General features: G+C 39.4%; 1 protein-coding gene and 2 pseudogenes across 4 annotated transcripts in view; 2 read left to right on the forward strand and 1 right to left on the reverse strand.

The window, feature by feature from the left end:
* The window catches only part of TBC1D15 (TBC1 domain family member 15), a 71,842-nt gene that overhangs the window by 42,289 nt on the left and 13,010 nt on the right, over window positions 1-16,543 (forward strand). For all 4 annotated transcript variants that reach the window (XM_059683652.1, XM_059683650.1, XM_059683653.1 and 1 more), the window contains 4 exons: window positions 2,258-2,386; window positions 3,073-3,176; window positions 4,836-4,930; window positions 8,369-8,485. In XM_059683652.1, coding sequence (XP_059539635.1) covers window positions 2,258-2,386; window positions 3,073-3,176; window positions 4,836-4,930; window positions 8,369-8,485 — 445 coding nt within the window. The remainder of the gene's footprint in view (window positions 1-2,257; window positions 2,387-3,072; window positions 3,177-4,835; window positions 4,931-8,368; window positions 8,486-16,543) is intronic.
* Window positions 293-1,219, reverse strand: LOC132225789 (ethylmalonyl-CoA decarboxylase-like; annotated as a pseudogene).
* Window positions 3,185-4,829, forward strand: LOC132227942 (small nuclear ribonucleoprotein G-like; annotated as a pseudogene).

Raw genomic sequence — 16,543 nt, forward strand, 5'->3', positions numbered from 1 at the left:
TTTATTAATGTTGGGTCTCTTTTTTTTGGTTACCTTTCTTTGCTGTTATAATTGTGTTATTAGTTATTGTTGTTAATCTCTTAACTGCACCTAATGTATAAATTGAACTTTATCATTGGTATGTAAGTAAAGGGAGAAACAGTATATATAAGGCTCAGTACTATCCACAATTTCAGGCATCCACTGGGATCATGGAAACTATCCCCTACAGAAAAGGGAGGGAATATTATATACTGAAAACTATGCCAGTGAGTTTAGGTATTCAAAATATTTTTAAAAACAAACCCAAATACTAGTAGTACCCTGCAAAGTAATTCTGACATTCATGTTTAATATCATTTAACTTTTCTATATATGAGTCATTAGAGTTGTAACTACAAAATTTTCCTTTCCTAGCAATAGCCTCTAAATTTATGGGTCCACCCCAAAGTGTTCCTAAAAGATCTCTTTCGGTCTATAATGCCTCCTGGAAATAAAACTTCTTTGCCTGAAGAAGCAGATTTTTTTCAAAGCTCTAATTACTTCTGGTGACCCTTTCATAAACTGCTTTAGCCACTTGTGCCCCTTTTGTATATTCAGTTTCATTTGAACACTGCAAGACCTCTTTGACCATTCCTAAGTTGAAAGCTTGTTTTGAATCCAGTTTGAGGGCCCCACTTAACACTTTGAGAGCTTATCTACTGTGGATAATTTCAGCCAGCTGGGCAACTCTGCCTCAGCTTAGTATTTATTATACCCATCTCCTTGTGAACAAATCTGATCTAACTCTTTCTAGTCATTAATCTGAAATCACATGCTGTAATAAATACTGCTCCTCCAACCAAAGCCCAACCTTCATACAGTGGGATACTTTTTAAAGAAAGTTTCTTAAATCTTACTACTAAGGTGCTTTCCATGAACATACATAAGGCCACTCCATCCTCTGGGGTTCATAGTACTTTTATTGCTTTCAGATCAGATCCTGAGGAGAAAGTTAATACCCAAGAAGTCATTCCTTGTACTTGGATTGTTCATAGGGAGAAAAGCCAATGCCATTGTCTTCCTTCTGAAGGTCAATGGATTCCTCCAGGAAACAGTGGAAGTTTTCTTTTTATTTCTTCCACATGGAAGCCACAAGATGTACTATAAAGTTACAAACCCATTTGATGTAGCAATTTTGTCCTTAGAGAATGGATGATGTTTTCAAAAGACTTCTTGCCATTTCCTGTTTGGACTCCATTCCTCTTTGCAAGCTGCTTTCTCTTACTGGAATGATCTGATTACCTTTTAATAATAATGAAAAGATTGCTTGTTTCATTGAGTGGACAGCAATGAATAGTGACCCTAGCCTAGGCAGTGGTCGGCAAACTGTGGCTTGTGAGCCACATGCGGCTCTTTGGCCCCTTGAGTGTGGCTCTTCCACAAAATACCACGTGTGGGCGCACACGTACAGTGCGATGGAAACTTAGTGGTCCATGCATAGAAGTCAGTATTTTGTGGAAGAGCCACACTCAAGGGGCCAAAGAGCCGCATGTGGCTCGCGAGCTGCAGTTTGCCGACCACGGCCCTAGAGTATTGCTTTTAGTTCTGTTCCAGAGGCACCAGTCAAGACACTACTACTATAAGGTTTTTATTCTCATGGGAATCTTCTTTTTAAAATAATATGGACTTTGGACCTGAATTATGGCCAATCTTTACATATCTGCGCAACAACACTTTTCAATTTGCTACAGTGCTAGGCTGCACATAGTTAGAACATTATAAATATCTAAATTGTGGTACTTAATTAAAGGGCTTATATTGTAAATGGCATTTTTAAATTACCAACATCCGTTAATTGAATTAAAAACTGTAGAAAATACCAAGTGGAGCTAATGAATCAGTTCTGAGAGCTACAAATTTTAGTTTGGAAGAAAAACTAATTTTAGAATATGATTAATGGAATAATACTGTTTTTTAATAATATAGCATACCATTTAGTGTGAAGGGTCTCTTATAGGAATTTACATGTTAACTGTTCTGCACTTACGTAATTGAAACCCAAAATAGCAAATGTTTTTCCATCCTGAATTTATAACCCAATTATTTGTATGTTTAGTAGGAGGAAAAATGTATGGAATGTTAACTGTTTAGTTCATAAACTAAATATTGGAAAACAAGGGAAGATATTAAAAATGTTAGAACATTTCTGAGTAATCATATTTTAGTTTAAGTTTCTATTACCATGATTTCATTTCACTGGTTAAAGGTATACTTTTTATTGATTATCTTATTTTAGATTGATTTGGGAGAAAGACCTGTTGTTCAAAGGAGAGAGCCAGTATCACTGGAAGAATGGACTAAGAACATTGATTCTGAAGGAAGAATTTTAAATGTAGATAATATGAAGCAGATGATATTTCGAGGGGTAAATACTTTAATATGGATTGTATTTTAAACTGCTGGTGTTCAAGATTTTCTTCTTTTTTGGGGGAGGGGAAGGGAATGAATTCCTTTTTGATGAATGATGCTTTAAAAGTGCTGTAGGACAGAGTTAGATGCTTGTGATGTCCCTGATGTCAGGTGGTATACCAGTAAACCTAGGGAAAGATATTTTTCCTTACTTCAGACGTGATGGGTTATGTGAAGAAGACATGTATATGCCCCAGTGGTAGTTGTGTTATCCAGTAATGATTTGGTTTTGAAAGACTAATCAGCCCCACTGTCTGCTATGCAGTCTGTTGTATATTCTCTGCATTATTTAAGCTTTCTGGCAGCTGTTTGTATCTTGAGAATCCAGAAGTCAAAAACAAGATAGTATTTACTAAATTGAGCTGTTTTTATGTATAAAACTCAAATATTAGTCTTTCTGTTTATTTAAATGCAAGCTTTGTGAACTTAAAGTACTGCATTCTTTTTTTTTTATTTTTATTTTATTTTATTTTTTTTATTGCTTAAAGTATTACAAAGGGTATTACATATGTATCCATTTTATCCCCCCGCCCTAGACAGTCCCCTAGCCTCCCCTATCACCCAGTGTCTTATGTCCATTGGTTATGCTTATACTGCATTCTTTTTTTTTACGAATGTGTTTAATATGCATGTTTTCTTCAGGGACTCAGTCATGCATTGAGGAAGCAAGTATGGAAATTTCTTCTGGGTTACTTTCCTTGGGACAGCACCAAGGAGGAAAGAACTCAATTACAAAAACAAAAAACGTAAGTAATTGTCTTTTTTATGTTCATCAAAGAAATTCAGGTAACTCACCCATAGAAAGTAATAAAGGGTTTTTATTTATTTATTATTATTTTAAAATGTTTTTATTGACTTCAGAGAAGGAAAGGGAGAGAGAGATAGAAACATCAATTATGAGAATCATTGATCAGCTGCCTCCTGCATGCCCCCTACTGGGAATCTAGCCTGCGACTTGGGCATGTGCCTGACTGATCTGTGACCTGGTTCATAGGTTGATGCTCAACCACTGAGCCACTCTGCCTGGGCAGTAAAGGGTTTTTAGATGACTATTTAGGATATGTAGACTAGGATATGAGAAAGTCATTTTATTTTCATCTTTTTAACTTAAAAATTATGCCCACCAGTGCAGGAACATGAGGGAGTCCACAGATTGTGTTTGGAGGTATCTTTGAGCTCACTGAGTAGACACCATGAGCAAAATTTACTCTCTTGAGTAAAACAAAACAAAACTATGGACAAGAAATTATCATTGAAATTAAATGAAGGCAGATATATCCAAGGAATATTGCAGGGATTTGATCCCTTTATGAATCTTGTGATAGATGAATGTGTGAAGATGGCAACTAGTGGGCAACAGAACAATATTGGAACATGGTAATACGAGGAAATAGTATCATCATGTTAAAAGCCTTGGAGTGTATAAAGAATGGCTGTGTTCACCAGAGAAATCAGTTGCTTCTACATGTCCCCTCTCCACAGTACCTGTTTTTACTATAATATAAAAATTGGGTTGTATGCATTTTCATAGTGAACTTTTATTATAAACTTTGTGGTAGTAAAAAAATATACTATGAATACCACAGTTATTTCAAACCAGAAACATTTATTAGACAGACCTCGTTGTAGTTATGTACAAATATTTTGAATATTTGAAAAATAACTAATTAGGTTTGGATTTTAAAATATCTCATTTATCTAGATTTATTTTTGTTATTTATTATGAGATTATAAAATAGCTCATAAAAAAGTGTATTTGCTATTTAGGTTAATTACTTTTCATTAATTTTTCTGTGCTCTTGTAATGTAACATAAACTGATCTTTCATTTTTTTTGGAAGAGTGTTTCTATTTTTAAATAATCTCTCAGATTTGAAAAGAAACACAGAACAACTTTCCAGGTACACTCTTATTATTAGTTCATCAGTCTAGCCTTTAATTTAAAGCTCACTCCTAATCATTATGTGCATATTCAAACTCTCAAACAATTCTTTTCAACTTTTTTGCCATTTTTCCTAAGACATTTTTACATTAACAAGTTCATGTAGTAAACTTGTCACATTTTAAAAAGTCTGTAGATTTGTATTTGGAATTACTCAGAAACTTTCATGGTTAAATACTTAATGACTGGAATAATTTTAGGTATGATATTAGGGATTAAGGTAAATGTTTCCTTACAATCATACCTAAATTATTCTAGTAGTTTAAGCAAAATTTATGACATGTATAAGGTTGTTTTATTTTTCCTTTGTTTTCATAACTTTAAACATTGCAGTATCATTTATAAACTTGCATCTCACTAGCATTATAAATGCTTTGATAAAATGTTTGTAGAAAAGCTCAATTAAAACTTTTAAATAAAATGTTCAAAGTAAGCTGTTTTTGGTGTAAAATTGTTTTCTATAGTGATGAATACTTCAGGATGAAACTACAGTGGAAATCTGTCAGCGAGGAACAAGAGAAGAGAAATTCGAGGTTAAGAGATTATAGAAGTCTTATTGGTAATTTTTTCTTAATTTTGGAAGTGCACGAGAAAGGTTTACATTAAAATCTTGATAAGATTTAAGAAATGAATATTTATGTTATAGAATTGGGACTCAAAAGAGAAATCAGAATTCAAGAGTACATTAGACTGTGTTTACTGTTCTTTAAATCAATTAAAAAATATATATTTTGATTTCAGGGAGGAAGGGAGAGGGAGAGAGCTATAGAAACATCAGTGATGAGAGAGAATCATTAATCGGCTGCCTCATGCACACCCCCCACTGAGGATTGAGTCAGCAGACCAGGAATCAAACCGCGACCTCCTGGTTCATAGATCAACGCTCAACTACTGAGCCAAGACAGCCTGGCAGTGTTTACTATTGGTTTTTCCTCTTCAAATAGCTCTATGAAGTTAGTATATTTATAAATACTGATATATTTTATATTTTAATTTCAAAATGTGAATTAGTAAAAACAGTATTTAACTTTACTTGCTTGTTGAATTAAAATTATTGTCTTATTTTAAAAAGTTTGTTTATTATGTATCAGAAAGGAAGACATAAAACTGTATTTATAGACAAAATGGCATGATTTTTTATGTAGAAAATTCTAAGAAATCTATTTACAAATTCTTGAGCTAATAAGTGAGTTTATCTATGTCATAGGATACAAGATAAACATACATAAATCAATTTTATTTCTATATACTAGCAATGAACCCATGGACAATGACATTACAATGATCACTTACAGTTGCTCAAAAGAAACTGAAAATACTTAAGTGTCAATCTAATAAAATGTTCATAGGACTTGTATGCTGAAAATTACATAACCCTGATAAAAGAAATAAAAAAGAAAATCTCAGTAAATGGAAAAAAAAAAGTTTGTTTATTATGAAAAATTAGTAACTGTAGATGAACAAAGAAAAAATTAAAATTAGTTTGTTTCAGTCATCCAGAGATAACTGTGTTTAAATAGGCTTTGGTTTATATCCCTCCAGATCTCCTCTAAATATGAATATATTTAATTTTTTCATTAAATGACTCCAGATAGATAGAAAATTTTGGTCAATTTTTGCAAATTGAATAACTATTAACCTAAAAAGGAGATGAATGATAGAATTTTACATTAAGAGAATTAGATTTATTTTTAAATAGTGAATACTGGGTTGTGTGACTCTTATGATAAAGGCCAGGTTGGAAAAGTTATTGAAGGAATGCATAGCTATAGCTGTACAAGAATTTTTTTGATAATCACGATATTTTAAACATTCCCATATTCATTCAGTATTTACTTAGTGGCTATTATGTAGTAGGTTCTCCTAGGCCAGGGGTGGGCAAACTTTTTGACTCGAGGGCCACAATGGGTTCTTAAACTGGACCTGAGGGCCGGAACAAAAGCATGGATGGAGTGTTTGTGTGAACTAATATAAATTCAAAGTAAACATTACATAAAAGGGTACGGTCTTTTTTTTTTTTTTTTTTTTAGTTTTATTCATTTCAAACGGGCTGGATCCGGCCCGTGGGCCATAGTTTGCCCAGGGCTGTCCTAGGCATTGGGGATAAATCAGGGAACAAAATAAAATTCTTTAAGTAGCTTTTGTTTCTGTGGGGAAGAACAGACAGTCAATAAGATAAGAAGTAACATATGTGGTATGTTAGTGATAAGTGCTAAAATAGAAAAATAAGGCAGGAAAGATGGTTATGAATTTTATTTTAACTTGTGTTATTTTAACTTGGGTGATCAGAGGTGGCTCTTCTTGAAAAGGTGATATTTGAGTGGAAATCTGAAAAAGGGATTGGTGAACTATGTAGATACTTAGGTGAAGGGCAATCCAAGCAGAAAGAAACATGTGTTAGACTTGTTTCCATCCCAGGGTCTTGATGTTTGAAGTACAGTGGAAAGGTGAAGGTGGCTGGAGTGAGTTGGGTGGAGTATAGAAACTGATGAGGTCAGAGAAGAAATGATGGATGTGGTAGAAGATAATGTGTTGGATGCTTGAGAAGAGAGGAGAAGTTGTACAATAGTTATATGAATACAAAGAGGATGAATGGTAAGAAAGGTTAGTGATGGTGAATGTAAAATGGGATTAGTCGGCATGGTTGTGTTCTTCAGTCTTAAATTTTTAGCTACATCAGGTTGGACGGAGAGTTGGATTTATTTTTAACTTAAGTACTCATTATCTTTCTAGAAATAGTTTCTAGAAATACTTTCCTTATGAAATATCATTTTTTTAATTTTTTTTTTTTTTTAGTATTCTGCTTGGCAGAAATATACAAGAGGAAAAAGTACAAATAACTTTACTGTGTTTGAAACACCTATTAAGTCAGATATTCTGTATTGGCATTATGACTATGTAAATTGTGCTTAAGTTAATATTCATTATGTACCTCTTTATCAACTGTAATATGAGACTGAAATATTTTGACATTTTAAATGAAATTTTACATTTATAGCATTTTTTGTATTGCTATTTCTTATTTCACAATTCTATAGATATATACTTTCTTCATTAAATCTCATGTAGTATAACAGAAAGCTAGAATATTGATCTAAGACATTCTAAAAATGTTCTTTCAGAACCTAAACTGGTCATCTTCTATTGTTAGATTCTACTCTGTTATATAATACGCTCCCATTTCGCCACAGCTTTTAAACAGAATTGGTTATAAAGTACATTTATCATTTTGAGTTTAAAAAATTTCCAATTTACTGAGGGATTTAGGTTAGAGAAATGCTCTTTTTAGTTGTAAAGTCTTTCCCAAGATTCATTTAATAGGTTCGTGAATTGAATTGTCAGTATAACTTGGGATACTCTTGTGATGTTTCCAAATCTGTTTTGAATGTTATGAAATCATTTCCACTAAAATGTGGATTTTCATTTTTTCAAAATTAAAATAAATTGCTTATACTAACATATAGTCTGAATAATGTACATATGAGAATAAGGAAGTAATTTGTCCTGAAGATGATTATGGAACATGATGAAGAAATTGATACTACTTCTCATAATTAATGAAGCAGATATGAATTAAACAAATCTCTTTGATTACGCTTGATAGTATAGTAGCTTTTTTCATTACTGTTTTCAAATAATACTGCCTAATTACAAGCATCATGACTGGCATTTTTATTGCTAACTAATGTGAATTACTACCTAGTGTTGCTTTTAATTAATGGGAAATATTGTCTATTATTCAATTAAAAGATTTCTGTGTTTAGATAAAAATATTTAAAAACATACTCATGGATAGGTAGACTGATTTTTGAAAATGATTCCAAAATGCTACTTTATTGCATACCTGAAATGGAATTTGATTAATTCTTTTCATTAAGTAAAGTCTTGGTGAGAGAGTAAAGTTAATAGCAAGAAAAATAATCCTGTACTTATAAGATGTGAGCTTTATAAAAATCTGTTTTTTGAAATGTTTCATATATGTGATTTTCCTCCTCAGAAAAAGATGTTAACAGAACAGATCGAACAAACAAGTTTTATGAAGGCCAAGATAATCCAGGGTTGATTTTACTTCATGACATTTTGATGACCTACTGTATGTATGATTTTGATTTAGGTAAGTTCTACTCTAATATTCTAATTTAAAGAGATTTAGAATATTGACCTAATACATTTAAAAATGTTCTTACAGAACCTAAACTGGTCATCTTCTATTGTTAGATTCTACCCTATTGTATAATAACTTCTCTATTTCTTCACAAGTATTGATTTTAGCATTTTTAATACTGGCATAGCTCAGTGGTTTAGCATCAACCTATGAACCAGAAGATGAGGGTTTCATTCCTGGTCAGGGCATGTGCCTGGGTTGCGGGCTCGATCTCCAGTATTGGGCATGCGGGGGTGGTTGATCAATGACACTCTCTCATCATTGTTGTTTCTATCTATCTCCTCCCTTCCTTTCTGAAATCAATAAGAAAATATTTAAAGAAAATAGAATTTCAATTAATTAACCAGTTAGACATATGTATGTAATAGTTCTGTGGCCTAATTTTTATAGGGATTGTTCTACAGGGCACTGGAAACTTACAAGGCTATGGCTCCCAAATTGTGCACTGAGGAGCACTGTGTTGTCTTAGCAAACTCATGGGGACAACATGGGATATTTTAAACTTTTCAGGGAAATATAGTGACATCTATAGGACACAGCTCTAACTACCATCTGAAATAGGATTTCATATTAGATCACCACATTACTTCTGATGAGTTACATATATATATAAGATTTTTTAAAATTGATTTTTAGAGAGAAGAAGAGAGAGGGAGAGAAACATCATTGTGAGAGGGAAACATCAATTGGCTGCCTCCTGCATGTCCCCTACAGGGGATGGAGCCTGCAACCCAGGCATGTACTCTTGACTGGGAATTGAACCAGCAGCCTTTCCGTAAATATGACGATGACCAACTGAGCCACATCAGCCAGAGCTGAAGTTATATCTTTGTTAAGCCATGTTTTGGGCCTTGGCTGTGATAAGCAGTACTGGTGAAAATAGATTAGGAACAGGAATGAGGATGGCGGTATCCAATTGGATTTCAAGGTTTGAGAAGTAGTGTTATGCCCAACAGATGCTAAGGTCATAGGGCATAAATACTTAGGTTGTTTGGATTTAACTACTTAATAAATGGAAATGTTAGTTGTTTCTTTGATATTAAGGGTTCTGTGAAGTGAGAAAGTTTTGGAACCTTTGTTTGATATGCTTTCTCCCTTATTAAAGAATTTATTGATTTGATAGACAGGCAGTGCTGATAACTCTGTAGGGGCATGTAGAACTTTACTTTCTTTTCTTGGAAAGGGACTACATGCCCTATAGAGTTATCAGCACTGCTTGTCTAATATAGTTTCAAAAATGGGTTGAAAACACTGGTACTGTAGGTCAGAGTTGGGGATTGCATGGGGAAGAGATGCTAAGGAATAGATAACCTAAGAAACCAATATATTAAAGGGCAAGTGAACTTGAGCTATTTCTTTAAAGGACCAACAAATTTCCTAAGCATCAACCTTTAAGTAAGTTTAAGCAATGGGACATTTCTGAGTACACCTACCATGAGAGGGATTCCAAGTAGAGGATAGTAGAAATAGATATTTTCCAGATTACTTTAATATAGCTAGAAACATCTTTTGGAGAAGGTAATTGGATATTTGGCATGTTAAACCCAAATGAACCTTGAATTATGGGTACATTTTATTCACCATTTGTATCTATATGAATTCCTCCTGGCTTCTTATATGTATACTAGAGGCCCGGTGCACGAAATTCGTGCATGGGTGGGGTGTCCCCTCAGCCCAGCCTGCACCCTCTCTAATCTTGGACCCGACCCCTTGGGGGATGTCCTACTGACGGTTTAGGCCAAGGATCGGGCCTAAACCGTCAGTCGGACATCCCCCTCCCAATCCTGGACCGCTGGCTCCTAATTGCTCACTGCCTGCCTGCCTGGTCGCTCCTAACTGCCCCCAACCCCCGCTGGCCTGATTTGCCCCTCACTGCCTCTGCGTGCCAGCCTGATCGCCCCTAACTGCCCTCCCTTCTGCCCTGGTCACCCCTTCCTGCCCCCCCAGCCGGCCTGGTTACCCGCAACTGCCCCCCCTGCCAGCCTGGTTGCCTCTTACTGCCCCCCCCTGCCAGCTTGGTCGCCCCCAACTGACCCCCCTGCTGACCTGGTTGCCCCCAACTGCTTCACTCCCCCACCCCCCGTTGGCCTGGTCACTCCTCAAGTCCCCCCCCCCCCCCCCCCAATCAGCCTGGTTGCCCCACACAGCCTGCTGGTCAGTTGTTTGGTCGTCCCTCACCAGCACCCCTGCTGGCCTGGTTGTAGGCAGCCATCTTGTGAGGGCGTGAGGATTAATTTGCATATTACCTCTTTATTATATAGGATTAGGGAAAGATGTAAACTCTTTTTTCTTTTTTTATAAACTGAGGGGACATTTTATTTATTTTTTTAATATATTTTATTGATTTTTACAGAGAGGAATGGAGAGAGATAGTTAGAAACATCGATGAGAGAGAAACATCGATCAGCTGCCTCCTGCACACCCCCTACTGGGATGTCCCTGCAACCAAGGTACATGCCCTTGACTGGAATCGAACCCAGGACCTTTCAGTCCACAGGCTGACGCTCTATCCACTGAGCCAAACTGGTTACGGCAAGATGTAAACTCTTTATGGATCTTTGAGGCATTGGCCCATTTGGTGACAATAAGTTGAAAATCACAGATTTCTCTTTAAATTTTCACCAGTCTGTCACACCTATAATGAGTCTCAGCTTGGATCATTGAACACATATCAGTAGAGTGCTTTTCAGGTTATAGAGTGCTTTCATACTTGATTTAGGTATAGATTTGGATTCTACTAGCAGCCTTTTGAACAAGTGGGAAAATAATGCCTACTTTATGCATAAGGTTATAGTGGTTTGGAAAGTGATTCAAGTTTGCACAAGTAGTAAATATTGGACTGGTGGGGGGTGGAAACCCAGGTCTTTCAGGCTGGATTTCTTGCCAGTATACATTCAGCACCCTGGCCCTTTGCCAGTTTGGTTTCTGTAGGAAAGGGTATAGGACCATATTCCTAGTGAGTAAGAGGCATTGCCTTGAACTCTCCGGTAGGAATTTTGAGGTAGGAATTTATTCATATTCTCAGAAGGAATTCCTGAATGCTCAGATTTTTTTTCAGGGCATAGGCCCAGACCAGCTAACTGCATAAATTGCTCTTTTAGTTTGTTTGTATTAACCCCACATTCTTTCTAGTCAAATACTTAAGTTATCTGAAACATAAGCAAGCTTTCCATAAAGAACTCTGGCCTTGTGAGAAGCTAAGGTAGTTTTCATAAAGCAGTGGACCAAATTTCTTGCCTTTTATTCATAGCAAAGGAACTTGGGCTGCATATAAACTCTTATAGGTGATTCTGTCGTATTTAGTTAATTTGACTTCTTAGCCCATAGACTAGGTAGGTATAAAGTTTATTTGTGTTGAATATAATCTTACTAGAGGCACTGGGGGCGGGGTGGGGGGGTTGCCTCAGCCCAGCCTGCACCCTCTCCAATCTGGGACTGCTGGCTGCCAACTGCTCACCTGCCTGCCTGATTGCCCTTAACCGCTTCTACCTGTCAGCCTGATCACCCCCTAACCACCTCCCTGCCAGCCTGATCGACACCTAACTGCTCCCTGCCTGCCTGATTGCCCCCACTGCCCTCCTCTGCTGGCCTGATCGCCCACAACTGCCCTCCCCTGTGGCCATCGTGTGGCTTTGGGTGTCGCCATCTTTGAGGGTGTGAAAGTCAATTAGCATATTCCTTATAGGCTGTGGGTGCTACCATCTTTGCGATGGCATGAGGGTCAATTAGCATATTTCCTCTTTATTAGATAGGATTAATAGTGAGGAAGGAGACAAAAATGATCAAAAGCAGACAGAAGACAAACATTACAAAAGCAGTTAGAAAAACTCAAGGAGGACTGAATTTTAGTTCAAAGACCCCACACCTAGGGCATATCAGGTATCTGTTTTATAGGGCATGTTCATAATGATGATCCTGCATAACTTAATAAGTGAAATCATCCTACCTAATAATAGTCAAACGTGGTAATTGACCGTACCTTCGCTACGCCTCCCATGGGCTAATCAGCATGATATGCAAATTAACCCAACCAAGATGGCAGCTGGCAGCCACGCATCTGAAGTGAGCAGGAGGCTTGCTTGCTCCAGTGATGGAGGAAGCCAAGGTTCCCCGCCTGCCTGGCCCGGCTCTGAGCTCTGAAAGCAACAAAGTTTCAATTATAGAAACTAAACAAACCCCAGATACCTGCTTTCAGCAGGGCATGGCCTCAGAGCTGGAGCAAGTAGGAGCCGGCTCCCAGCTCCACTGACGGCAACAAAGTTTCAATTATAGAAGGTAAGTCCCAGAATAAAAAAAAAAGAAAAAGAAAAAAAGGAGAGGCTAGGAGCTTCAGTCACCGGCCAGCCTGAAAACGGCCCTCAGCCCCTCACCCAGACTGGCCAGGCACCCCTGTGGGGACTCCCACCCTAAAGGGGGTGTGGCCAGCTGCAAACAGCCATCAGCCCCTCACCCAGGCTGGTCAGGCACCCAAGCGGGACCCCCATCCTGATCTGGGACATCCTTCAGGGCAAACTAGCCGGCCCCCACCCATGCACCAGGCCTCTTATTCTATATAGTAAAAGGGTAATATGCAAACTGAACCTAACAGCAGAAATACTGGGAATGACTGGTCACTATGACACACACCACCAGAGGGCAGACGCTCAATGCAGGAGCTGCCCCCTGGTGGTCAGTGCGCTCCCACATGGGGGAGCTCTGCTCAGCCACAAGCCAGGCTGATGGCTGCCAGTACAGAGGTGGTGGTGGGAGCCTCTCCTGCCTCCTCAGCAGTGCTAAGTATGTCCAACTGCAGCTTAGGTCTGCTCCCCGCTGGCAAGTGGACATCCCCTGAGGGCTGCTGGGCTGCCAGAGGGATGTCTGATTGCCATCTTAGGCCCAATCCCCCGGGGAGCAGGCCTAAGCCAGCAGGTGGTCATCCCCCGAGGGGTCCCAGACTGCAAGAGGGCACAGGCTGGGCTGAGGGGACCCCCCCCCCCCCCCAGTGCACAAGTTTTTGTGCACCGGGCCTCTAGTGCTATATATAAGAAATCAGGGAGTGTCTAATTTTAAAAAATGATTTCCAACTCCTAAGATTATTTAAAATTCGATACTCAAAGGCAGCGGTTCTCAACCTTCCTAATGCCGCAACCCTTTAATACAGTTCCTCATGTTGTGGTGACCCCCCAACCATAAAATTATTTTCATTGCTACTTCATAACTGTAATTTTGCTACTGTTATGAATCGTAATGTAAATATCTGATATGCAGGATGTATTTTCATTGTTACAAATTGAACATAAGTAAAGCATAGTGATTAATCACAAAAACAATATATGTAATTATATATGTGTTTTTCCGATGGTCTTAGGCAACCCCTGTGAAAGGGTTGTTCGACCCCCAAAGGGGTCGCAACCCACAAGTTGAGAACCACTGCTCTAAGGGTTAAAGTTCAGTTGACCTGGAAAATTAAGGTAGATGTAGATGAAATGTTATCAGTGTGAGAGTATACACTAGGGTAGTAAGGATATCATTTCTCACACCTCTCCACTGAAACAGTTGCTATGTAAATAATTTCAGGGAACTACTTCAGAAATTGTAGTAGTGCTGATTAAGATGTGCATCAGTCAGCACTAGTGTAGGCTCTGAGTGTTTCTGAATGCTAATTTAAATAGTCTTAGTCTTTCTTTAATTAAAAGGAATTTGTACATTAATTCCACCCCCGCAACTCATGGCATATCCCAACTAACATCATGTATAAAATGAAATAGATTACAAGCAACTAGAACACAAAGATTAATTTAACTACTTGCTTCAGCCAAGACTTACAGAAGAAATATGGTAGTGATGCCTTAGGAAAGCTGAAGACTTAAAGGATTAAATTGGCTTTTAAAAATTTTTTATTATACCTTTATAATAAAGGATTACCTCCCTCCCTCCAGTGGAAAGGTGCTTTGTAAATCTTTTGAATAATACACTTAGAAATATTTTATTATAGACCACATGCAGTCAGTAAGACCCAGTAAAGTAAGTACTCTTTTGCACTTTGTTGAATTCAGATCAAATTTCTTTCATGCTTTAATTCGTTTAACCTTTATATTTGACATTGCTTTCACTATGTCAGTGCCATGTAGGAAAATTTTGGTGATAACAATTTAATCTTCCTTTCAACCTACTTTTTCTTTTTTTTAAAAAAACGTGTTGTATTTGTCAGGGTTTGTCAGAAAAACAACCATTAAGATTAGATGTGTTTGCCCCGCTCCCCCCCCCCCCCCCCCAACAAACACACCCACACACAAACCAGAAAAAGTGAAAAAGAAATCCTATAATTTGTTGTCTGCAAGCTAGAGACCAAGTTTGAAGGGCTGAGAGCTGTGGAGCAGTGGTGTAGATGCCTGAAGTTATGAGACCTAGGAACACGGCAGGATAAGATTGGATGTCCCAGCTCAAGCAACCAGGCAGAGCAAATTCAACCTTACTTTATCTTTTTACTAGAGGCCCTTTGCACGAAATTCATGCACAGGGGTGTGTGGAGGGGGTCCCCTCAGCCCAGCCTGCACCCTCTCCAATCCGGGACCCCTTGGCGGGATGTCCGTCTGCCGGTGATCGGGCCTACACTGGCAGTTGGACATCCCTCCCTCAATCCTGGACTGCTGGCTCCCAATCGCTCGCCTGCCTGCCTGGTCGTCCCTAACTGCCCCCTACCCCCCCCCCCCACCCCCATCAGCCTGATCTCCCCAAACTGCCCCCTTCCTGCTGGCCTGGTCCCCCCCAACTGCCCCCCCCCCCCCAACCAAATGGCCTGGTTGCCCCACGCAGCCTGCTGTTCAGTCATTTGGTCCTCACTAACCCCCCTGCTGGTCTGGTCGCCCCATGCAGCCTGCTGTTCAATCGTTTGGTCATCCCTCACTAACCCCCCTGCCAGCCTGGTTTTAGGCAGCCATCTTGTTAGGGTGTGAGGGTTAATTTGCATATTACCTCTTTATTATATAGGACTAGAGGCCCAGTGCACACAAATTTGTGCACTCGGGGTAAGGGGCCCCTCAGCCTGGCCTGTGCCCTCTTGCAGTCTGGGACCCCTCGGGGGTGACCACTTGCTGGCTTAGGCCTGCTCCCCGGGGGATTGGGCCTAAGATGGCAATCAGACATCCCTTTGGCAGCCCGGCAGCGCTCGGGGGATGTCCACTTGCCAGCGGGGAGCAGACCTAAGCTGCAGTTGGACATCCTTAGCGCTGCTGAAGAGGCAGGAGAGGCTCCCACCACCACCTATGCACTGGCAGCCATCAGCCTGGCTTGTGGCTGAGCAGAGCTCCCCCCTGTGAGAGCGCACTGACCACCAGAGGGCAGCTCCTGCATTGAACGTCTGCCCTCTGGTGGTCAGTGTGTGTCATAGCGACCAGTCATTGCCAGTATTTCTGCTGTTAGGGTCAGTTTGCATATTACACTCTTACTATATAGGACAGAGGCCTGGTGCACTGGTGGGGGCCGGCTGGTTTGCCCTGAAGGGTGATTCGGATCAGGATGGGGGTCCCGCTTGGGTGCCTGGCCAGCCTGGATGACAGGCTGATGGCTATTTGCAGCTGGTCATACCCCCTTCAGGGTGGGGGTCCCCACTGGGGTGCCTGGCCTGTCTGGGTGAAGGGCTGAGGGCTGTTTTCAGGCTGGCGGGCAACTGAAGCTCCCAGCCTCTTTTTTCTTTCTTTCTTTTTTTTTATTCTGGGATTTATTTACCTTCTATAGCTGTCATTGGAGCTGAGAGCTGCTCCAGCTCTGAGGCCGTGGCTGGCTGAAAGCAGGTATCTGGGTTTGTTTGGCTTCTATAATTGAAACGTTGCTGTCCTGCTCGCTCCAGCTCTGAGGCCCTAGCTGGCTGAAAGCAGGTATCTGGGGTTTGTTTAGCTTCTATAATTGAAACATTGTTGCTTTCAGAGCTCAGAGCTGGGTTGCGGCAGGCAGGGAACCTTGGCTTCCTCCATCACTGGAGCAAGCAAGCCTCATGTTTGCTTCAGCTGCGTGGCTGCCGGCCGCTAT

Source organism: Myotis daubentonii, chromosome 2 (genome assembly GCF_963259705.1).
Source record: "Myotis daubentonii chromosome 2, mMyoDau2.1, whole genome shotgun sequence".
Classification (NCBI taxonomy): Eukaryota; Metazoa; Chordata; class Mammalia; order Chiroptera; family Vespertilionidae; genus Myotis; species Myotis daubentonii.